This window comes from Pecten maximus, chromosome 17, assembly GCF_902652985.1.
Source record: "Pecten maximus chromosome 17, xPecMax1.1, whole genome shotgun sequence".
Lineage (NCBI taxonomy): Eukaryota > Metazoa > Mollusca > Bivalvia > Pectinida > Pectinidae > Pecten > Pecten maximus.
The window spans coordinates 1,950,352-1,977,137 of NC_047031.1; the positions used below are offsets into that span (position 1 = coordinate 1,950,352).

General features: G+C 40.7%; 2 protein-coding genes across 2 annotated transcripts; both read right to left on the reverse strand.

Moving 5' to 3' along the window:
• Positions 1–4,819: 4,819 nt before the first annotated feature.
• LOC117315981 (tripartite motif-containing protein 2-like) lies at positions 4,820–26,412 on the reverse strand. Its single transcript, XM_033870462.1, has 3 exons — positions 26,345–26,412; positions 18,957–18,970; positions 4,820–6,904 (listed from the first exon to the last, which is right to left on the reverse strand). Exon 3 carries the CDS (start codon positions 6,902–6,904, stop codon positions 4,937–4,939), a length of 1,968 nt encoding a protein of 655 aa, XP_033726353.1. The 5' UTR covers positions 18,957–18,970; positions 26,345–26,412; the 3' UTR covers positions 4,820–4,936.
• LOC117315831 lies at positions 17,576–18,580 on the reverse strand. The gene has a single exon (XM_033870233.1). It carries the CDS (start codon positions 18,578–18,580, stop codon positions 17,576–17,578), a length of 1,005 nt encoding a protein of 334 aa, XP_033726124.1.
• Positions 26,413–26,786: the final 374 nt, after the last annotated feature.

A 26,786-nucleotide genomic window follows, 5' to 3' on the forward strand; every position in this document is an offset into this window, starting at 1 on the left:
CCTTTCTCGAAATCCCCTCCAGACCCGTACCCGTCGTTATTCGTAATCCTCCCGGCCCCTTTCTAGTAATCCCTTGCACCCGTCGTTAACCGGCCATATCTTCCACTTCAGACTCCTGTCGCCTCCTGGCCCAGATCCGCCGCCTCGTTAATGGTAATCTCCCGGTCCAGCTTCGCTACCTCGTTACTGGTAATCTCCCGGCCCAAACCCGCTACCTCGTTACTGGTTATCTCTCGGCCCAGACCCGCTACCTCTTTACTGGTAATATCCCGGCCCCGACCCGCTATCTCGTTACTGGTAATCTCCCGGCCCAAACCCGCTACCTCGTTACTGGTAATCTCTCGGCCGAGACCCGCTACCTCGTTACTGGTAATCTCTCGGCCCAGACCCGCTACTTCGTTACTGGTAATTTCCCGGCCCCGACCCGCTATCTCGTTACTGGTACTCTCCCGGCCTCGACCCGCTACCTCGTTACTGGTAATCTCCCGGCCCAAACCCGCTACCTCGTTACTGGTAATCTCTCGGCCCAGACCCGCTACTTCGTTTACTGGTAATCTCCCCGTCCTGTCCCGCTACCTCGTTACTGGTAATCTCTCGGCCCAGACCCGCTACTTCGTTACTGGTAATCTCCCGGCCCAGTCCGCTACCTTGTTAGTAGTAATTTCTCGGCAAATCTTACGCATGATCACCATATTCTTCCAGTTCAATCCCGCTACAAGGTCAGCAGTAATCTAATAGGGCAGTCCCACAACTCTGTCAAACAATAATATCATGGCCTAGTCTTGCTACCTGTTCGCCAGTAATATCACCATCGAATTTAACTACCTGGTCACCAGTGATCTCCCGACCTAGTCCCGTTACCTCGCCGCGAATAATCTTCCGACCCAACTTCGTTACCTAGTTACGAGTAATCTCCCGGCCTAGTCAGCATTAATCTCCCGACTCAGTTTCGCTACCTAGGTAGCAGACCACAGAAAGACTGCCCGGCAATGGGAATATATTTTTTTGTTCAGCAAATAATTCCGGTATTAAGATATGCATACAATCGAAAAATAAATGTAGACTATAATTGGTATATTTATTATGAAGTAGATCATACCGGCTTCGCATTAGTTAAAGCTAAAATAAATAATTTGGTTCCGGATTTGAAATTTCCGGATTTTCCATGGGTGTGTTTAGGACTCACACAACTAAATAATTTACTATATGTTATTACTAGTGACCCAATCCCTTTATTCGTTCGTTTGAAGTTCAAATGATGTGAAATTTATATCAAATTAAAGTTTGAAGATTTTTCTATCGTTTTTTCTATAGTTTCAAATCATAAGTTTATCAAGGGTAAATGTGTTTGTCACAATACTCCAATTTAGAAAAAAATATAACGTTTAAAACTGATAGGTAAACGAGGGCATCGATATAGGTGAGGTCATTGTTACTCTTGGCACAGTCAAGGTCAGATGTGCCAGCACATCAAGGGCGACAATCTGCTATTACAGGAGAACTGCTGATGCAGGTTGCTGTGAATTGAGGATTTTATCTGCAGACTATTATAGATTGATTTTTATGAGTTTACGGCTAAAGAAAAAATAAGCATTTGCTCTTAAAGGACTCACACAACTAAATCAGCCAATCAGCTTATGTTTCACGTAAACCAAGTCCCCGAGGAGAATGTGTTTCTTAGGTTTGAAGCTATTTTCCTGAGTAATTAATATTTGAAATGGGTACTTTCTATATACGAGAATAAAGTGTAGGGTCTTGAGGTTTGGAAAATCAAAAATATACACTCCTACTAAAATAGAATGACGTAGTATTCGAGGTGTAAAAAAGCGGGAATTCCCCAGGTAGGGGTTCCCAAGCGTACTGTAAATGTCAGTGGTACTGTCTTTCGAGTACTTGTGTGCTCTTATATGCCATTAAAACTATAATATAGCAATATTTGTCCTGGAAGAACAAACTTCGAACTTTAATTTGATATGAATTTCACATCATTTCAACTTCAAAAGAGCAAGAAGAAAGGATGAGATCATTAATAATAACATATAGTAAATTGTTTAGTTGTCTGAGGCTTTTACACATGAAATTGAGTTTTCCCTGCAGCGCAAAAATCGTGTCTCCCGAACAAGGTAAGGTCGCAGAAAAACTTAATACACAACAAATATCAAAACAAGATTAATTCTCTCTTTAAGATAGAGATATTTAGTTTAAAATAGTTTTAAAAAAAATAATAAATGCGTAGAGAATTGTGTCATTTCGGGTGAAATATGATATGTTCATTCTTTTTTTCAGAGCTGTATTAAAAATGCAAATGTTGTATAGATTACAAATATATAATATTTATTACAGGTAATATTTAGGGTTAATTGCATATTTACATATCATAAACACGTGCCTTATGTTTTAGAATTGGGATTTTTACTGCACTCCGCTACCCTAGTCATTAATAATTTTTTTCTCGGCCCAGTCTCACTACCTAGTCACCAGTAATCTCCTGGCCCAGTCTCACTACCTGGTCACCAGTAATCTCCCGGCCAAGTCTCAATACCTAGTCACCAGTAATATCTTGGCCCAGTCTCACTACCTAGTAACCAGTAATCTCTTGGCCCAGTCTCACTACCTAGTCACCAGTAATCTCTTGGCCCAGTCTCACTACCTAGTAACCAGTAATCTCTTGGCCCAGTCTCATTACCTAGTAACCAGTAATATCCTGGCCCAGTCTCACTACCTAGTAACCAGTAATATCCTGGCCCAGTCTCACTACCTAGTAACCAGTAATATCCTGGCCCAGTCTCACTACCCCGCCACCAGTAATTTCCCGGCATAGTCTCACTACCTGGTCACCAGTAATCTCCTTGCCAAGTCAAAAATGTGGTTTCCCTGTATAAATCATATACAAATGTGTCCCCTTCCCAGGGGCAAACTTGTGAACCCAGGGTCATGAAATTCATAAATTAAGTTAAGCACCATAGTACCATTCCATACACGAATAGTATTAGATTCTACCTTATTTAGGTCTTGAAAAGAAGATTTCAGTCAATTTGACCCTTTTTAGCCCGTCCATCAGCCCCTGGAGGTCAGTCAGGGCCAACATGTGTATACCATCAAACTGCCTTCAAAAGCTGCTGATGTGAACCAAGTTTGAATATTTATATTTCAACATAATTCAGACTCATTGAATCTACCACAGTTAACTCAAGTCACTTTTCAAGTCCGGCGTAGGAATACATTGTCGAGCTCGGACTATATTATTTTTATTCCTTTCAAAATTGACCATATTTATATGAAATAAATTCTTTTAAAAATGATATTTGCTTTAATTCGTCATAAAGTTTGTTCCTGAAAGAAATTCTGAAAGTAATAACCATATGTAGAGGAAGAGTAATGACGTACATTTCGGTAAGTTCCTCGAGAGACTTGCACAAGTCCCGATTTGTCAAGGACTAAATATTATACAAAAATATAAAAATATAAATATGAATATAAACATATAAATATAAGGCCTCAATAGGTCTGGAGACAAATTTTATGAACTGTTTTGCAGTTCATAAAATTTGTCTCCAGACCTTTTGAGGTTTATACCCCCCATACACCTCAACATAACTATTTAATCCTTAAATGAATTCAAATAAAAATCAAACACATTATAGTCAAATGTGATTTCCCGATATAAACTATAGCAAAATTCCCCCCTCCCCAGGGACAAATGTGTGAGCTCCGATTCATGAAATTCATAATTGTAGTAAAGCATCTTAAGACCCTTCCATCTATAAAGAGTATTTGATTTCATCGATTTTTGAAATTTCAGTCAATTTGACCCTTTTAAGCCCCGCCCATCAGTCCTTTTGGGTCAGTCAGGGCCAACATGTGAATACCATCAAACTGCCTTCACAAGCTGAGGATATTAACCAAGTTAGAATGAATTCCAATAGAAAAAAAACCAATAGTCTACAATGTGATTTCCCAATACAAACTATAATGAAATTTACCACCTTACCAGGGGCAAATGTGTGACCCGGGGGTCATAAAAATTCATAATTTGAGTTAAGCATCTTAAGACCCTTCCATCTATAAAGAGTATTTGATTCTACCTTATTTGGGTTTTGAGAAAATGATTTTAGAAATTTCAGTAAATTGGCCAGTTTAGCCCCGCCCATCAGTCCCTGGAGGTCAGTCAGGGCCAACATGCGTATACCATCAAACTGCCTTCACAAGCCGATGATGTTAACCAAGTTAGAATTAATTCCAATAGAAATCAAACAAATAATAGTAAAAAATGTGATTTTCCTATATAAACTATAGTATTTTTTCCCCTTCCATAGGGGCAAACTTGAGACTCCAGGGTCATTGAATTCACAATTTTGGTAAAGCACCTTAAGACCCTTCCATCTATGAAGAGTATTTGATTCCCTCATATCTGGTAGTAGAGAAGAAGATTTTTGAAATTTCTCTAAATCCTTTGGCCTTTTATCCCGTCACATCAGCCCCTGGGGTTCAGTCAAGGCCAACATGTGCATGTCATCAAAGTGTCAGTCTATACTGATAATGTCAACAAAATTGAAATGAATTTCAATAAAATTAAAACAAATAAAATGTGACCTAAAAATGAAGAAGGAATTGTTTTTGATACAACTATAATACTTCTGTAAACGATCATCCGATGTTTACCTTGTACATTAAAAGGTAAACAAATAGAGATGTAATGCTATTTTCTTTTGCTTATTGAGAATAAAAATTGATAATTGCATATTCGTAATGTAAACATTTAACAATGTATTAGACTATAATATAAACATATTTGTTGAAGTTAAACATAAGACGTTCATATCAGGCCTATTGTTTTATTTTGTACCACAATAGCTTACATTGTGTTAACTTCCTATGTTACGATGAATATACATTTCACGTGATCAGTTCGCTCGTACTTCTGTTGCAATACACATTAATAGAGCCGAAAGACCCGGAAGTAGTTGTCATTGTGACTAGTGACTACAAAATTGTCACCATTTACAGATATTGCAAGAGGATGTGAAATTCCGTCAGATGACGTTAGCAGTTCCCTGACGTGTGTTCCGTCCCCAGACATCTGTACGACGTTGTGTGAACTATTACCACACACGTAGATGTTTCCCTTCCTATCCACGTCTATTCCCATGGCACCTTTCATGACTCCGACCTTCATCACGTCCGCGTGCCGTTTATCAGCCGACAGTCTTGACACCGTGACGTCTCCCGAGTTGTATTTATAGACACTGACGAGTGTGTGTCCTTTTACTGGGTCATGTGTGAGTGACCAACATGTGCCGTCATACTGATGTAACAAGTCAGTCACACCGTCATGTGTTACACTGTATACTCCTCCTCCGTGTGTACCCACGATAAACCTCCCGTCTGTATGTGTAATACCATAGTAATTAATACCATTTGACAACCGGATATCAGACGACAAGGAGAGTTTTGATGCCTTGACTTTCACGACACGTACACCATAAGAACTGTAGACAGCGACCGCCACAGTGTTGTTGTCCACCAGACACAGATCACTGGGATTTCCTCGAATGGACAACTCGTCCAGGAACTGTCCTTTGTTTGTAAACAGCTTCAGCTTCTTGTTGTTGTCATCACTTACCACTATTTGATCACATGGGAGGTACAAAACACCACGGGCACAGCAATTGTTTTTATCTACTTGAGTCTTTATGTTGAACTTTCCGATTTCCTTCACTTTGCTTTCAAACAAGTGTGGTACTAGATCACAATGATTGCCAGGGAAACGTCGTGGTTGTTTCTCGATGATGATCTTTCCCATTGCGTCATCATCAAGATTACCGCGTCCACTAACAATATGATGTTTAATGCTGACGGACGTGTACGACTTTCGCATATCCGTTATCATGGTCTTACACGACTCCACCTCTGTCTGTCCTCGCTGGTACAACACTATCGTCTCAATGTGGTCATTTCCCTCTACGGCGGTAACGGACGACTTCATGGTATTTAACATACTATTCATCAGACGTTCACACTGCCGTAAAGACGCCTCCATGTTTATCTTCTCTTCTTTGAACGACGCGATCAACTTGTCTGTGACGTCCTTCTGTAGCGTGTTTAGCCGTTTATCGACCTTTTCACGCAGATCGGTGATACTCTGTAGTGCGATTTCCTGGTTCTGTACCAGAGTTTGAAGTTGCTCGTCAAAGTCCTTCACTATTAACTCGAAAACTTCCGTGTTTTTCTTCAACACGCCCTGCATGTCTGTCATCTGTGATCCATCTTTTAATTTCTGAAAATACTTCAAAGCTGTTGTCACTACTTCACAACGTCTGTGGTTTTCCAATACACATATATTGCATCCTAAGAGTTGATGGTCCTCACAATACCAAACCTTCTTCTCATCGTGTTGGTCACATCGAGGGACTGACTTTTCCAGATTCGTCCGGTTATTACTATATCCACTGATGTCTAAGATACCACATTCATTGTGCAAAATATCGTGGTGTTGCACCTTACAATCATCGCAAAAGTTCACTGCCATGTCCTTGCACCAGAATTTCGCGGGATTCGTCATGTTACCTTTTGTCTGACAGGGTTTGCAGTACAGTGGTTCAGACGATCGTTCCTTGAGCTGAATGAGGTCCTGGATCACAGCGTTAGTAGGGAACTGTTCTGCCCATTTGTCCTTAGATTCCGCAGGATTGACAGGCGGGGTCACCCTCCTACAGACAGGGCAAGGGAATGATGTTTCTGACGCCATTTTCCCAGACAACTCCTTGGTGATGTAGGTCCCGAGACATTCCTGACAGAAGCAGTGGAGACAGGGTAAGGACTTAGGTTTCTTAAGTCGCTCCAGACAGATAGGACATTCCAGTAAGTGTAAGTCCAGTTCTGGAGGGCGTCCACATTCGGCCATTTTGAGATCAAGACAGATAAACTTTGACCTGAAAATAAAAAAAAAAAAGTATATTTACAATTTTATTTTTGTTCCTAACAGAGATGATGAAAAGTCCATGTCTCTCTCAGTGAAATTAAGAGCAAACACTTAAAATTTGGAAGCTACAACATTTTGTTTACCTTTAATTTTAACATTACTTGAAGACGTCGTTCATGTAGACAATAGGCGTATTGTAAATAATAACGCCTATTCATGTGGGATATGTGTTCCACTGAAGTACATTTGTAATTAATCATTTTTGATATATTTGATTACGTAATTCTAGATATTTGAGATTAAGATAAAAAATGCATCTTTAACTGATATACAAAACATTTGATTACGTGTTGTCGTCTTCTAAAATGAATCATTCAAATTAATGATATCACACAAATGAACACTTAATATGATAACAGGCTTGACTACTGAGTATTATTGGGTGGACTACTGGGTATCACAATTCTATAGTTTGGATAACTAGGTCACTATGTTTGAACCACTTATTTTGAAAGTCTGCATCTTATAATTGGCCCAACTGAATCTCAAAAGGCTAAATGCTAGATCTCATAGGACGGACAACTAGATTTTATACATCGGACTAACAGATCTCATATATCGGACCACTGGATCATATAGGCCAGAATATTGGAAATCATAAGTCGGACTTCTGGATTCCATAAGAGAAATCACTGAATCTCTTTGACAAAACTACCTGATGCCATAAACAGGATTACTTATTTCTATATACCGCACTACTGGATTATAGACGGCACACATCTGTATCTATTACGAAATGTTACCAAATATCAGAGGTTGGACTAGTAGTTATGTCAATATTGAGGGGAAATGGTGAGTGAGGCTCACTTAGAAATATTGCAAGTCCATCAAACAGTGCGACATTAATAACTTTTTATCTTGACCGTTAACCAACACTACCGATGTCTCTCCAAGGTGTGACCATTGTCCTATGACCTTGGCTGATTACCATCAAAATCTGATCAAGTGTCAACCTTGATAGTGTGTGACTGGGGTGTGAATATGACACATGAAGTAAAGGGGTTAATTAAATATCATGTAGTTCTTTCTCGATTTTCCTTTTCCGTCCAGCTCTCATTGCATCCCTCTGTCCTTTCTGTCTCTATTCCCTTCCTTCCCCTTTTCAATTACCCCCCCCCCCCCCCTTTCCTCCCAGTCTCTTAATTCCGCTCTCCGAATTATACCTCACGCATGCGTCTCGCACACAGGGAAGGTCGTAGTCCTTAAGTCACCTTAGTTGTTGATAGGACGTTACGCATTACTAAACATAATAAACAAGTTGCATCACTTCATACACTTGATGGACCAGATGGAAACATGTTGGGAGGAAGCCGGAGTCTAAATGACTGAGAAAATCGAACTACGACCGCCTAATTGAAAGACTAATATACCATTGTGTCACTCGACCAATCTCGGTCAGCATTTGGGAAAAACTATGTACAGACACAGGCGTTTGCTTCTGGTTAGTATTAATAGAATAACATATCATCTCTACGCAGACGCCTGTGGTACAAACAATAGTATTTTACAGGTTTATGTCAGAACGAATCTTTTCCCGATAATTCACAATGTTATACTTTATTATTTATCAGTAAAATACATTACTTGAATGAACATGATTCCTATCACCAGTGTGTCTTAGAAACAACAGATTATAAACAATAATAGAGTATCCACGGATGTTACACCGTTGAAGGTTGTTATTACTTATAGTCCAATAGTTCTACTATGGTTATATTGTATACACAGTTTGTGGGCATGTCTTGTCTTGTCTTAAAAGTAGCCATACATATATATTGAAATATAGGTATTTCTGGCTATTTCTAATATAAGACTAGACATGCCCCTGTGATCATACGTCTATAACCGGACATTTGACAGTCAGGAAATAATAATCACAGACTCTACGACATTTACATAATACCAAGAACTCATACAATAAGATGTCGCGTTTTCACTTTCGATTTGTGAAGCTCTGAATACAGAGGATGTTTATCAGCTTACAAATGCATGTTATATATATATTATACCAACTATACCTATCTATTGTGTATAATACAGTAAGTCGGACTATCGATGTCAGTTTTAGCCGTAATACTCACCCTAGAATGCTCTAAACTACGATAAAACCATCGATCGTTTCAAAGCGACGAGTCATTCCTTTACTTCCTTGTCGTGTATAATATACAGATCACTGGCGGCGGGCGGTATCATAATTCCGGATATGGCAACATTAAACGATTTTAATGTTTTATGAACTAAGGTATATATTAGATTGCGCATTACGTGTAGACCACTATCGGGGTAGTCTACACCTGGTCAAGCTGATATACGGACGTATTTACGAACCTCGCGTGATCGTAGACTATACCTGCCATTGTCAGCAATATAGATATTGAGTATATATCATTGTATATTCGGTAATCTTGCACAACATGTGCATAAAGTCTGTACGATGTGCACACGACAGAAGAAATGTGCGATTTTGTCAATATTAATTCAGTATTTATTATACAATATTTATGATATAATAAGTAACTTCCGGTATACAGCAATCCAGGGTTTGATACTGGCTTTGGTTGTTCTTGGTTTCGCCGGCGTTTGTATAGTTACTATTCAAATAAGTTAATATTAGATGCTTCGACAATATGTTCTGGTAAGTTGTATCATATAGATACACGTCTAAATAAAACAGTTATTATTTAGGACGTTTCATAGAGAGGTTTGGGTATACTGTTTTAGAATGACCCCTGGAGCTTTTACTTTGAATTTGTACGTTTTGAAAAATAAAAATAAGAAATATGGAAATATATACTGTATATATGAATAAGTCATTGAAGATGACTTAAATTTCATTTTAAATTTGGTAAAGAGTAAAATTTAATACACAACTTAAAATGATTGTTATCTATATATACGTCCTTGATACGACACATTCCGTATAGTCTGGCAAGTCATTCCTTATAGATACATATCTGATTAAAACGTTTCTTTCCTATAAGTTCATAGAGTGTTTCAGGTATATATATTTAAGAATGTCTCTTGAGGCATTGCGTATCTACGGTAGGAAAATAAAGACATATGTAAAATATGTACTATACATCTGAACCGGTCAATGCAGATAGTTACACCTTCATTTTAAATTTGATACGGACTACAATTTAATACACAATTTCGTCAGATATTACGATTTAATTGATGTATGTACGGTGTGTACACGATGTGTTGGGTGTATTTTCCGATCACACAACTGTATACATACCCACGGCCGAACACGTTTACGATAGACATTTTAAATATTGCCCGACACGGGCCACTGCCACTAATACTGACATTAAAATACGAGGAAAACACAAAACTTAAAAAAAAAAAAAATGGTTTAGGCAAACAACAAACTCCTTTTTTTTTTTTCCCTCCCATTTCAATTAAGTATCGTGTTGGAATAAAACTATTCTTTATAACACGGAGCAAAACGAACAAACGTTCATTGTGTACCGTACCCTGTACCCGACACCATGTCTCCCGTACCCTGTACCCATAACACTATACCCGACACCATGTATCCCGTATCCCGATCTCGAAATAATGTGCCAGACACCATGTATCCCATTCCCTGTACCGTAATACTGTACCGGACACCATGTCTCCTGTACCCTGTACCCATAACACTATACCAGGCACTTGTCTCCCGTGCCCTGTACTCCTAACACTACCCGACACCATGTCTCCCGTACCCTGTACCCGTAACAATGTACCAGGCACTTGTCTCCCGTGCCCTGTACCCGTAACACTACCCGACATCATGTCTCCCGTACCCTATACCCGTAACACTACCCGACACCATGTCTCCCGTACCCTGTACCCGTAACAATGTACCAGGCACTTGTCTCCCGTACCATGTACCCATAACACAGTACCCGACATAATACCTCTCTTACCCTTTAACCGTAATACTGTTACCGACACCATACCCACCTGTAGCCTATATCTTATCAACGTACTCACTTTACCGGCACGAAGTACACATGTACCCTGTATTATATCACTGTACCTGACAAGATGTACACATGTACCCTGTGCGATATCACTGTACACAACACCTTGTACACATGTACCCTGTACGCTATCACTGTACCCGACAAGATGTACACATGCACCCTGTACGGTATCACTATACCCGACACGACGTACACATGTACCCTGTACGATATCACTGTACACAGCACCATGTACACATGTACCATGTACGATATCACTGTACCCGACACGATGTAACATGTACACTGCACGATATAACTGTACACAACACGATGTACACATGTACCCTGTATGATATCGGTGTACCCAACACGATGTACACATGTACTAGGGCTGGGACGATACGGTGATTGCACGATCCGATACGTATCACGATACCTCACCTACGATCCGATACGTATCACGATACCTCACCTACGATCCGATACGTATCACGATACCTCACCTACGATCCGATACGTATCACGATACCTCACCTACGATCCGATACGTATCACGATACCTCACCTACGATCCGATACGTATCACGATACCTCACCTACGATCCGATACGTATCACGATACTTTATTTATGGTATTGTCAAAGCAATGAACAACTTCAATGTGTGATTTTTATTCAAATTTTATAGAATTTTCTTCAGGTCCATGTACCCAGTACACCTTACAATATCTCAATAATTCATATAAAACAACCTATAGAATGTTAACGATTACCACAGAAAATCAATATGACACAACGACATTTAGGTGATCGTTGAAATGTGACACCGAAGTAGTTACAGCGTATAGGTCCTCTATGTATTAATACGTGTATCATTAATTATATTAAATAATCATGTAAATCAGTAGATCACCAATGAGCCGTGTCGTAATACGTATCACGTTGATATAAACGATTACATGAAATGAATATCTAGCAAAAATAATTCTGATACAACGGATATCTTTCATAGAACATTTTCCTCCACTTCTTTTTGCCTAAAAGGAGAATAGTAAGTAAAATTAAATCATGAATCATTTATGCATGTCTGACAAAGCAAGTTTGTTTGTTTGTTTGTTTGTTTTTGTTTTTTGTTTAATTTGTTTAAACGTTTGGTGTTGAGTCGAATGACGTTTACGCACGATTTCCCCAGTGCCAAAATGTCAGGTACAACTATCATCCCGATTATCATGACCAGAATCGCACAAGCTACACCTCCCGTGGCCGCACTACTGGGTCGGGAGTCATACACGCTGATGAGTTTGCACCTTTGTTTTATTCACTGCCAATTGGGCCCTTAATATGAGAAGACTCTCCTCAAGTTTGTGTTGGGCATGTTTTAATTGAATTTAATTCTCGAAAGGAGCAGCATTTACGGCATGTGTCGTTTTCTTCTTCAGACGTGACCAGAGCCGCTGTCGTTTGATGCTGCTGACATTGCAGATGTTATTGCATCATATGACGTCATATCCGCTTCCGTCCTAGATGTCGCAATAGTAATAGTCAAAGGTGTTTCAGGTTCGGATATGCTTGAATGGGTGGGTGAAACCGTAGATCTGGTATCATTTACTTCATAGTTAAAACAGAGGGAGAGGGAGCATGGTGTTCTGATTTGCTGGAAGTGATGGATGGCGCCGTGGATTTAACTTCCGCTAATTCCGTTGATGAATTCGTCGTCTGATCGTGCTTTATTGTTGTGTGGACCATTTCTGAAAAGAACGATTAGTTAGTGTTAATGCAAATTAATACATGTACTTTACTATGGTTTCCACTTTTATTTCAATTGTTTCTAGAGTTGTTGTCACAATTTTAAAATGTCAAAGTCGATGGTTTCACTTAATGTGAACGACCACTTTGTCTGTTTATACGATTTCCCATATTGCTGTCATTTTAACTAAATCATCACGAATACTACGTAACGTTCAATACTGATATACACCAAGAACGAGATACCGAGATAGAAATACCTGGGGAATGGGAATACAATTCGGAACACTTTAACCACTCGGCCATCGCGGCCCTATATGAGTTAATTAATACGGGTTTCAGCATAAGATGATGACAGAACAATTACCTCTTTTACATAGAACTTGAAACGGATTATTACACCAAGCCGTAAGCATCAAACCAGAGTCCAATCTGACACATCACCATGGCCAGTCACCCAACCTAATAATCTGCCGACCCCAACCAGCTACATTTTAATCGATAGTTCCCTGGCCCAGTCCAGCTACATGGTCACCAGCATTTTCGACAAAGGCCCATTAATTTTACAAGTTCTCTCCATGCACGGTCCCCTACCAAGTCACAATACATTCCCGGCTACTTCTCACGACCTCATCATCAGAAATCTCCCGACAAGTCCCAAAACCTGTTCACCTGTGGTCTCCTGACCACATGTAGGGGTCATGTATGTTTTGTATGTGTAATATACAAACAGTTTAAAATGTTGCTAAACATATTTTTAATGTAAGAGTGGAAGAGAGAGAGTGTTAGATATAAATATAGATATGCTATTTATGCATTGTGAGGAACCAAGAGGTACCCAAACCCCGGGGTCCTATTGACGGGGAAAATAAAGTGAATTAAATCTTCGTAGATGGTTACAACGATGAGTACAGATATAAGAGAAACGAGCTGGAATCTCGAATAACTTCAGTTTGAACAAAAAAAAAATCATTTTTTTGTTTGGTTGCAGTAGCATAAGGTATTTAGTTGTGGTTAACATTGGGTTTGTATCAACATGTAGTCTTTTGAATCGGTCATTATTACTCTTTGTCGGCGTTGTAGTACGTAAGTGATCTTCAATAATTACACGGCCCAGTCACATTAATTGGTCACAAGTATACCAGTCCAGTCACGATACCTGGTCACAAGTATACCAGTCCAGTCACGATGCCTGGTCACAAGCATACCAGTCCAGTCACGATGCCTGGTCACAAGTAAACCAGTCCAGTAACGTAACCTGGTCACAAGTATACCAGTCCAGTAACAAAACCTGGTCACAAGTATACCAGTCCATCCACGATACCTGGTCACAAGCATACCAGTCCAGTAACAAAACCTGGTCACAAGTATACCAGTTCAGTCACGATACCTGGTCACAAGTATACCAGTCCAGTCACGATACCTGGTCACAAGTATACCAGTCCAGTAACAAAACCTGGTCACAAGTATACCAGTTCAGTCACGATACCTGGTCACAAGTATACCAGTCCAGTCACGATACCTGGTCACAAGTATACCAGTCCAGTCACGTTACCTGGTCACAAGTATACCAGTCCAGTCACGTTACCTGGTCACAAGTATACCAGTCCAGTCACGATACCTGGTCACAAGCATACCAGTCCAGTAACGTAACTTGGTCACAAATATACCAGTCCAGTAACAAAACCTGGCCACAAGTATACCAGTTCAGTCACGATACCTGGTCACAAGTATACCAGTTAAGTCACGATACCTGGTCACAATTATATCAGTGAAGTCACGATACCCGGTCACGTGTAACCCGACCCAGTGACGTCATTTGATCACTAATAACCCGTTCAAGTCAAGTTTCATTGTCATTAATAACCCGGTTCAGTCACTACCTGTTCACTGGAAACCCGGAACAGTCGCGTTACATGATCATTTATAGCTGGGTACAGTCGCGTTACACGATCATTTATAACTGGGTCCAGTCGCGTTACATGATCATTTATAACTGGGTCCAGTCGCGTTACACGATCATTTATAACTGGGTCCAGTCACGTTACATGATCATTTATAACTGGGTCCAGTCGCGTTACATGATAATTTATAACTGGGTCCAGTCGCGTTACACGATCATTTATAACTGGGTCCAGTCGCGTTACATGATAATTTATAACTGGGTCCAGTCGCGTTACATGATAATTTATAACTGGGTCCAGTCACGTTACATGATAATTTATAACTGGGTACAGTCACGTTACATGATCATTTATAACTGGGTCCAGTCGCGTTACACGATCATTTATAACTGGGTCCAGTCGCGTTACATGATAATTTATAACTGGGTCCAGTCGCGTTACATGATAATTTATAACTGGGTCCAGTCACGTTACATGATAATTTATAACTGGGTACAGTCACGTTACATGATCATTTATAACTGGGTCCAGTCGCGTTACACGATCATTTATAACTGGGTCCAGTCGCGTTACATGATCATTTATAACTGGGTCCAGTCGCGTTACATGATCATTTATAACTGGGTCCAGTCGCGTTACATGATAATTTATAACTGGGTCCAGTCGCGTTACACGATAATTTATAACTGGGTCCAGTCGCGTTACATGATCATTTATAACTGGGTCCAGTCGCGTTACATGATCATTTATAACTGGGTCCAGTCGCGTTACATGATCATTTATAACTGGGTCCAGTCGCGTTACATGATAATTTATAACTGGGTCCAGTCGCGTTACACGATAATTTATAGCTGGGTCCAGTCGCGATACATGATCATTTATAACTGGGTCCAGTCGCGTTACATGATCACCGGTAATCCGTTCAAGTCAACTAACCTTGTTACTGAACACCCGGTCTAGTCACGCTACCTTATCAATTGTAACCCGGCCCAGTGACGTCATTTGATCACTAACAAACCGTTCAAGTCAAATTCCATTGTCATTAATAACCCGGTTCAGTCACATTACCTGGTCACTGGTAATCCGATCCAGTCACGTTATCTGGTCACTGGTAACCAGGTCCGGTCACACAACTTGGTCATATGTAACTGGGTCCAGTCACGTTACCTGATCACTAGTAACCAGGTCCAATCACGATACCTGGTAAATAATAACCCGTAAAAGTCAAATAACCTTATCACTCGTAATTCGATCCAGGCACTTTGTCAGGTCACTGGTAACTCCGCCCAGTCAGGTTATCTGGTAGCTGGAAACCAGGTCTGGTCACGTTATCTGGTCACTGGTAACCCGGCCCAATGACGTTACGTGGTCACTGAAAACCCGGTCTAGTCACGCTGCCTGATCGCTAGTAGCCATATCTAGCCATGTTACCTGTCACTGGTAATCAGGCCCGATCATTTCCTGATCACTGGTAACCTGGTCCAGTCACGTTACCTGGTCACTGGTAACCTGGTCCAGTCACGTTACCTGGTCACTGGTAGCCTGGTCCAGTCACGTTACCTGGTCACACGCAACTAGATAAGTGTTTTTTTTTTCAATCGTGTGTAGTTTTCCGTCAATTTGTGATATCCTAGCTCCATATGTTATATTCAATCAACATTTTTTTTGTAGCGGAGGGAGTCGGCCACTAGTATCCGATTTACAGGATGTACAACACAAAATCAGACGATAAATAATGAACACGTGATTCTAAACAATGACAAAAACAATATGAACTGAAATAGAATGTGTTTAATTGTGGTTTTCCTCATTGACACTGATCACATGGTAGTTAAAAATCACAAAATCAAAAATAATGATAAAACGATAGTAACGTATGATATAAGTTGGAAATAATTATCGAATGCAATCTGTCAATCCGAAACAAATAGGATATAGGATATTAAAATTGCACAATATCAACTATAAACACTACGAACACGACTGCTCAATTTTATAGAGAGACAGCCAAGCTCATGATATTGTATTCAATCCACACCTTATAGAGACAAAGGGATGCGGTTAACAATATCTAATCTACAAGGTGTATTACACCAAATCAGACCATAACTAATACACATATAATTCAAACAAATGATACCAAGTATAAAATGAAATTGCAATTGTTTGTGATCACGATTAAATGATCATCACAGCAATGGTACATTTCGTTTCATAAAATGAATAAGTAATCAATGTTTAATTAGTTTCGGCGTTGTTGTATCAGTTGGAGTAGGATATAAATGCTGTTATTACTGTTTTAGTCATAAAATATCACAATGTACTTCGATTGCTATGGTAAACATACATCTCAAGTGATCTGCTCGTACTTGTGTCTGTTATTAACGTTAGTAAAGCTCAAAGACCCGGATATCGGTGTTTCCATAGTTAGTGACAACAAACTTGCCACCATTTACAGATATTGCCCATGGTCTGTGTATCCCATCCGATGACGTCAGTAGTTCCCAGACGTGTGTTCCGTCCCCAGACATCTGTACGACGTTGTGTGAACCATACCCACACACGTAGATGTTTCCCTCCCTGTCTACGTCTATTCCCCAGGGACGACTCACGACGCCGACCTTCATCACGTCCGTGTGACGTTTGTCAGCCGACAGTCTGGACACCGAGACGTCTCCCGGGGTGTCGTTATAGACACTGATGAGTGTGTCTCCCTTTACTGAGTCATGTGTGAGTGAGTAACAGTTACTGTTATACTGATGTAACAAGTCAGTCACGCCGTCCAGTGTTACACTGTATACTCATCCTCCTCTTGTACCCACGATAAACCTCCCGTCTGTATGTGTGATACCATAGCAGACCTTACCGTTTGACATCCTGATCTCAGACGACAGGGAGAGTTTGGATGCCTCGACTTTCACGACATGTATACCACCAGGACTGTCGACAGCGACCGCCACAGTGTTGTTGTCTACCAGACACAGATCATTGGGATATCCTCGAATGGTCAACTCGTCCAGGAACTGTCCTTTGTCTGTAAACAGCTTCAGCTTCTTGTTGTCTGTCATCACTTACCACTATTTGATCACATGGGAGGTACACAACACCACGGGCAAGGCAAGCCCAGCAATTCTTTTTATCTGACGGAACCTTTATGTTGAACTTTCCAATTTCCTTCACTTTGCGTTCTAACAAGGGTGGTACTAGATCACAATGATTGCCAGGGAAACGTCGTGGTTGTTTCTCGATGATGATCTTTCCCATTGCGTCATCATCAAGGTTGCCGAGTCCACTAACAACATGATGTTTAATGTTGACGGACGTGTACGACTTTCTCATCTCCGTGATCAGGGCCTTACACGATTCCACCTCTGCCTGTCCTCTCTGGTACAACACTATCGTCTCAATGTGGTCATTTCCCTCTACGGCGGTAACGGACGACTTCATGGTATTCAGCATACTATTCATCAGACGTTCACACTGCCGTAGTGACGCCTCCATGTTTATCTTCTCTTCTTTGAACGACGCGATCAACTTGTCTGTGACGTCCTTCTGTAGCGTGTTTAGCCGTTTATCGACCTTTTGACGGAGATCGGTGATACTCTGTAGTGCGACTTCCTGGTTCTGTACCAGAGTTTGAAGCTGTTCGTCAAAGTCCTTTACTATTACGTCCATGACCTCCGCGTTTTTCTTCAGCATGTCTTGCATGTTTGCCAGCTGTGATCCATCTTTTAATTTCTGAAAATACTCTATCGCTGTTGTCACCTCTTCACAACTTCTGTGATCTTTGAAAACGCACATGCTGCATCCTAATAGTTGATGGTACTGACAATACCAAACTTTTTTCTTATCGTGTTGGTCACATCGAGGGGCTGACTTTTCCTGTTTTGGTCGCGCTCCGCCATATCCGGTGATATCCAAGATGTCACAGTCATTGTGTATGATATCATGAAACTGTGTCTTACAAGTCTCACAAAAATTCGCGCCCATCTTTTTGCACCAGAATATGGCTGGATTAGTCATGTGACCTTTTGTCTGACAGGGTTTGCAGTACAGTGGTTCAGACGATCGTTCCTTGAGCTGAATGAGGTCCCTGTATCACAGCGTTAGTCGGGAACTGTTCTGCCCATTTATCCTTAGATTCCACAGGATTTACGGGACGGGTCACCCTCCTACAGACAGGACAAGGAAATGATGTTTCTGACGTCATCTTCCCTGACAACTCCTTGGTGATGTAGGTCCCGAGGCATTCCTGACAGAAGCAGTGGAGACAGGGTAAGGACTTTGGTTTCTGAAGTCGCTCCAAACAGATAGGACATTCCAGTAAGTGTAAGTCCAGTTCCGGAGGGTGTCCACCTTCGGCCATTGTGAGGGTCAACACTGAATAAAGAGAAATTGTACAATAACAATGTCATATTACTTACAGCTTTTATAATTTAATCATTTCACGGACGGTAGTGTTGTTGATTAAATATTTCAGTTTGCTCTCCTTTCTGTTATTTATTTTCTTTTCTGTGTAAATACAAGCACATCCTCTTGATTTTATCTCTACAGAAAACTGCATATCATTATATTTAAACTTTACTCTCTTCTGTTTAATTGACTTGATGACGTCATTCATCGATGACGATGCAGTCGTTTCACACAAAGACAACCTATATCGGACGATGGCACAGCATTGATGCCTACTAAATCCAGATATGTGGTTTATTGAAATAATTATGATCATTTTTTATTTTTTTTTTATTTCGTTTCGTAATTCTAGCTACATAAAACAATAGAGGATTTTAGTAAAAAACTGGTTTTTGAAATCTGCAGATTTGCTGAAAACTGTGATATCAGATCATTTAATTAGGTTCATCACTTCTTCGAAAAAGTTAGATTCACTTTTCAAATTAATTATATCGCACATTAAAATAGATGAGACCATTTCCCCGAGATATAAATCATTTGACTGAATGAAAACCAACTTGATTGTCATATGACTCAATCCATCAATTAATGATGTCACTATGTTATTTCATTAGATCACTCATTCGATCATTCGATATCATTGATGGAACTAATTATATTTCTCATTCAAATAAATGTTAGCGCATATTAAGATTAATTATATCACTCTTTCAAATTAATGATATCACTCATTTAAATTGATTAGGTCACTCATCGAAATAAATGATAACACTAATCCAAGTTAATGACACCATTCATTCAAATTAATATCACTCATTCAATCTAATGATAACACTTATTCAAATTAATGATATAACTAATTCAAATAAATGTCATTTATTTTAATAAACAACATTTCTAAGGCAACATTCACCCATATATTTAGAAAGAGTATCTATCAGTTTTAGCGTTTTGTCAATCTCCGTTAAAAATATGGGTTATAGTTTGGTGTAGGGCGAATAGCTGGATCTTATGGGTCAGACTACTGGATCTTATAGGTCGGACTACTGGATCTTATAGGTCGGACTACTGGATCTTATAGGTCGGACTACTGGATCTTATAGGGTCGGACTACTGGATCTTATAGGTCGGACTACTGGATCTTATAGGTCGGACTACTGGATCTTATAGGTCGGACTACTGGATCTTATAGGTCGGACTACTGGATCTTATAGGTCGGACTACTGGATCTTATAGGTCGGACTACTGGATCTTATAGGTCGGACTACTGGATCTTATAGGTCGGACTACTGGATCTTATAGGTCGGACTACTGGATCTTATAGGTCGGACTACTGGATCTTATAGGTCGGACTACTGGATCTTATAGGTCGGACTACTGGATCTTAATAGGTCGGACTACTGGATCTTATAGGTCGGACTACTTGATCTTATAGGTCGGACTACTGGATCTTATAGGTCGGACTACTGGATCTTACAGGTCGGACTACTAGATCTTATATAGGTCTGACCACTGGATCTTATAGGGCGATCTACTGGATCTTATAGGTCGGACTACTGGATCTTATAGGTCGGACTACTGGATCTTATAGGTCGGACTACTGGATCTTATAGGTCGGACTACTGGATCTTATAGGTCGGACTACTGGATCTTATAGGTCGGACTACTGGATCTTATAGGTCGGACTACTGGATCTTATAGGTCGGACTACTGGATCTTATAGGTCGGACTACTGGATCTTATAGGGTCGGACTACTGGATCTTATAGGTCGGACTACTGGATCTGATAGGACGGACTACTGGATCTTATAGGTCGGTCTACTGGATGTGATAGGTCGGTCTACATGATCTTATAGGACGGGCTACTGAATCTTATAGGTCGTTTTACTGGATCTTACAGGTCGGACTACTGGATCTTATAGGTCGGACTACTGGATCTTATAGGTCGGACTACTGGATCTTATATGTCGGACTACTGGATCTTATAGGTCGGACTACTGGATCTTATAGGTCGGACTACTGGATCTTATAGGTCGGACTACTGGATCTTACAGGTCGGACTACTGCATCTTATAGGTCGGACTACTGGATCTTATAGGTCGGACTACTGAATCTTATAGGTCGGACTACTGGATCTTATAGGTCGGACTACTGGATCTTATAGGTCGGACTACTGGATCTTATAGGTCGGACTACTGGATCTTATAGGTCGGACTACTGGATCTTATAGGTCGGACTACTGCATCTTATAGGTCGGACTACTGGATCTTATAGGTCGGACTACTGGATCTTATAGGTCGGACTACTGGATCTTATAGGTCGGACTACTGGATCTTATATGTCGGACTACTGGATCTTATAGGTCGGACTACTGGATCTTATAGGTCGGACTACTGGATCTTATAGGTCGGACTACTGGATCTTACAGGTCGGACTACTGGATCTTATAGGTCGGACTACTGGATCTTATAGGTCGGACTACTGGATCTTATAGGTCGGACTACTGGATCTTATAGGTCGGACTACTGGATCTTATAGGTCGGACTACTGGATCTTATAGGTCGGACTACTGGATCTTATAGGTCGGACTACTGGATCTTATAGGTCGGACTACTGGATCTTATAGGTCGGACTACTGGATCTTATAGGTCGGACTACTGGATCTTATAGGTCGGACTACTGGATCTTATAGGTCGGACTACTGGATCTTATAGGTCGGACTACTGGATCTTATAGGTCGGACTACTGGATCTTATAGGTCGGACTACTGGATCTTATAGGTCGGACTACTGGATCTTATAGGTCGGACTACTGGATCTTATAGGTCGGACTACTGGATCTTATAGGTCGGACTACTGGATCTTATAGGTCGGACTACTGGATCTTATAGGTCGGACTACTGGATCTTATAGGTCGGACTACTGGATCTTATAGGTCGGACTACTGGATCTTATAGGTCGGACTACTGGATCTTATAGGTCGGACTACTGGATCTTATAGGTCGGACTACTGGATCTTATAGGTCGGACTACTGGATCTTATAGGTCGGACTACTGGATCTTATAGGTCGGACTACTGGATCTTATAGGTCGGACTACTGGATCTTATAGGTCGGACTACTGGATCTTATAGGTCGGACTACTGGATCTTATAGGTCGGACTACTGGATCTTATAGGTCGGACTACTGGATCTTATAGGTCGGACTACTGGATCTTATAGGTCGGACTACATGGATCTTATAGGTCGGACTACAGGATCTTATAGGTCGGACTACTGGATCTTATAGGTCGGACTACTGGATCTTATAGGTCGGACTACTGGATCTTATAGGTCGGACTACTGGATCTTATAGGTCGGACTACTGGATCTTATAGGTCGGACTACTGGATCTTACAGGTCGGACTACTGGATCTTATAGGTCGGACTACTGGATCGTATAGGTCGGACTACTGGATCTTATAGGTCGGACTACTGGATCTGATAGGTCGGACTACTGGATCTTATAGGTCGGACTACTGGATCTTATAGGTCGGACTACTGGATCTTATAGGTCGGACTACTGGATCTTACAGGTCGGACAACTGCACCTTATATGTCGGACAACTTGATCTTATAGGGTGGACTTCTGGATCTTACAGGTCGGACTACTGGATCTTATAGGTCGGACTTCTGGATCTTATAGGTCGGACTACTGGATCTTACGGGTCGGACTACTGGATCTTATACGTCGGACTACTGGATTTTATAGGTCGGACTACTGGATCTTATAGGTCGGACTACTGGGTCTTATGGGTCAGACTACTGAATCTTATGGGTCGGACTACTGGATCTTATAGGTCGGACTACTGGATTTTATAGGTCGGACTACTGGATCTTATAGGTCGGACTACTGGATCTTATGGGTCAGACTACTGAATCTTATGGGTCGGACTACTGGATCTTATAGGTCGGACTACTGGATCTTATAGGTCGGACTACTGGATCGTATAGGTCGGACTACTGGATCTTATAGGTCGGTCTACTGGATCCTATAGGTCGGACAACTGCACCTTATATGTCGGACTACTGGATCTTATAGTTCGGACAACTGGATCTTATAGGTCGGACTACTGGATCTTATAGGTCGGACTACTGGATCTTATAGGTCGGACTACTGGATCTTACAGGTCGGACAACTGCACCTTATATGTCGGACTACTGGATCTTATAGGTCGGACTACTGGATCTTATAGGTCAGACTACTGGATCTTATAGGTCGGACTACTGGATCTTATAGGTCGGACTACTGGATCTTACGGGTCGGACTACTGGATATTACAGGTCGGACTACTGGATCGTATAGGTCGGACTACTGGATTTTATAGGTCGGACTACTGGATCTTATAGGTCGGTCTACATGATCTTATAGGTCGGACTACTGGATCTTATAGGTCGGACTACTGGATCTTATAGGTCGGTCTACTGGATCTTACAGGTCGGACTACTGGATCTTATAGGTCGGACAACTGGATCTTATAGGTCGGTCTACTGGATCTTATAGGTCGGACAACTGCACCTTATATGTCGGACTACTGGATCTTATAGGTCGGACTACTGGATCTTATAGGTCGGACAACTGGATCTGATAGGTCGGACTACTGGATCTTATAGGTCGGACTACTGGATCTTATAGGTCGGACTACTGGATCTTATAGGTCGGACTACTGGATCTTACAGGTCGGACAACTGCACCTTATATGTCGGACTACTGGATCTTATAGGTCGGACTTCTGGATCTTACAGGTCGGACTACTGGATCTTATAGGTCGGACTACTGGATCTTATAGGTCGGACTACTGGATCTTATAGGTCGGACTACTGGATCTTATAGGTCGGACTACTGGATCTTATAGGTCGGACTACTGGATCTTATAGGTCGGTCTACTGGATCTTATAGGTCGGACTACTGGATCTTACAGGTCGGACAACTGCACCTTATATGTCGGACTACTGGATCTTATAGGTCGGACAACTGGATCTGATAGGTCGGACTACTGGATCTTATATGTCGGACTACTGGATCTTATAGGTCGGACTACTGGATCTTATAGGTCGGACTACTGGATCTTATAGGTCGGACTACTGGATCTTACAGGTCGGACAACTGCACCTTATATGTCGGACTACTGGATCTTATATGTCGGTCTACAGGATCTTATAGGTGGGACTACTTGATCTTATGGGTCGGACTACTGGAGCTTATAGGTCGGACTTCTGGATCTTATAGGTCGGACTACTGGATCTTAGAGGTCGGACTACTGGATCTTATAGGTCGGTCTACTGGATCTTATAGGTGGGACTAATGGATCTTATAGGTCGGACTACTGGATCTTACAGGTCGGACAACTGCACCTTATATGTCGGACTACTGGATCTTATATGTCGGTCTACAGGATCTTATAGGTGGGACTACTTGATCTTATGGGTCGGACTACTGGATCTTAGAGGTCGGACTACTGGATCTTAGAGGTCGGACTACTGGATCTTATAGGTCGGTCTACTGGATCTTATAGGTGGGACTAATGGATCTTATAGGTCGGACTACTGGATCTTATAGGTGGGACTACTGGATCGTATAGGTCGGACTATTGGATCTTATAGGTCGGACTACTGGATCTTATAGGTCGGTCTACTGGATCTTTAGGTCGGACTACTGGATCTTATAGGTCGGTCTACAGGATCTTATTGGTCGGACTACTGGATCTTATAGGTCGGACTACTGGATCTGATAGGTCGGACTACTGGATCTGATAGGTCGGACTACTGGATCTTATAGGTCGGTCTACACGATCTTATAGGTCGGTCTACATGATCTTATAGGTCAGAATTATACATTTACATAATTTTATAGCATGGACTTCTGCATCTAATAATTCGCATAACTGTATCCTATAAATCTGAGTACTAGATCCCACCTACCAGAATACTTTATATCATCAATCAGTCTACAGTATAAACCAAATACGCGCATACATCACACACTACTGCATCTTGCATACAGGAAATGTCATCATGACCATAGTAGCGGATAGGATGTCATACAATATTTATCCAACCCGAACAAAATGTATCAAATTATATTAATCACACATGAATTATATAATGGATACCTTTGATGTTCGTATGTTGTGAATATGACCGAGTCAGAAAAGAAGAGAAATTAGAACATTGAACGCCTAGGTATGGTTGCTGATATGTGCTATTTCGTTATTTCGACCCGCTAATCATTGTCTTTTCGCAACGACAGATCGAAATAACGAAAACAAAGTAACGCGAAATAACAAAATTTTAAGGTCGCTATACTTCGCCCCACTGTTTATCGTATTTCGCCCCGCTAATCAGCGTTATTTCGCCTCGCAAAACGAAAAGACAATGATCTTCGCTCTTTCGTCCCATGGGGCGAAAGGAGGATAACATTGTGCTGTCTCTGCGAAAAGACGATGATTTTCGCTCTGTCGCCACGCGGGGCGAAAAGACGATAATCATCATCGTTATCTCGCTGCGAAAAGTTGAAGATCTTCGCTCCATATTAACATTATTATGAATTACGATTAACAGCGAGGCGAAATATATTTCGGGTTGTCAAACAGCGACCGTTATTTCACGTTACTTTTTTGTTTGTAATTTCATTTTGTCGCTGCAAAAAGACGATGATTAGTGGTGCGTAATAACGAATTATCGAAATGGAACATATTAGCTAACATACCGAGGAGAAAGACAAGTTTGTTACAATGTACACTGTGTCATAAGGCCAACCTCGGCCAGCATTCCGGCCGTATAGAACGCTGTGTATTTAGATACGGTACAGACACAAACACCGGTGGTACAGACAAATAGTATTTGACGAGGGTTCAATAAGAATGTTTATGATAATTCAAACAGTTAAAATGTATTATTTATCAGTCAAAGCCATATTTTGAAAATGGTTCTAGCCACCGGTGTATCTTCTAAACAACAAATTATAAACTATATTAGAGTATTCCGAAATTCTACACCGGTAAAGGTTGATAGTTTAGGATGCACAGCTTTAATGGTCTCTCTAAACATGGTTATACGTCTATAACCGGACGTTTGACAGTCAGGAAATAACAATCACAGTCTCTACGACATTTACATAATACCAAGAACTCATACAACATGTTGTCGCGTTTTCACTTTCGATTTGTGAAGCTCTGAAAACAGAGGATGTTTATCAGCTTACAAATGTATGTAATATATATATATCATACCACCTATACCTATCTATTGTGTATAATACAGTAAGTCGGAGTATCAATGTCAGTTTTAGCCGTAATACTCACCCTAGAATGGTCTAAACTACGAAAAAACCATCGATCGTTTACAGGCGACGAGTCATTCCTTTACTTCCTCGTCGTGTATAATATACAGATCACTGGCGGCGGGCGGTATCATAATTCCGGATACGGTAACATTAAACGATATCTTAATGTTTTATGAACTAATATATATATCAAATTGCACTTTATGTGTAGAATTCGCCCAAATTTATTATATATTATTGATTTAATTACGTAAATTCAATAAATTTATCTCCATCAACACATTCAAATTTAATGTTAATAAATACAGTTTTATTTACCCCGTGCCTGTAATGTTATTTGATGGTATATATTTAGTTTATATCTTAAACATCAATATAACTAATGATGTGTCTAAAGATCAAGTACATAATAACGACGGTATGAACCAACCCAGGTACTGGATCCTAACAAAAATATGTTT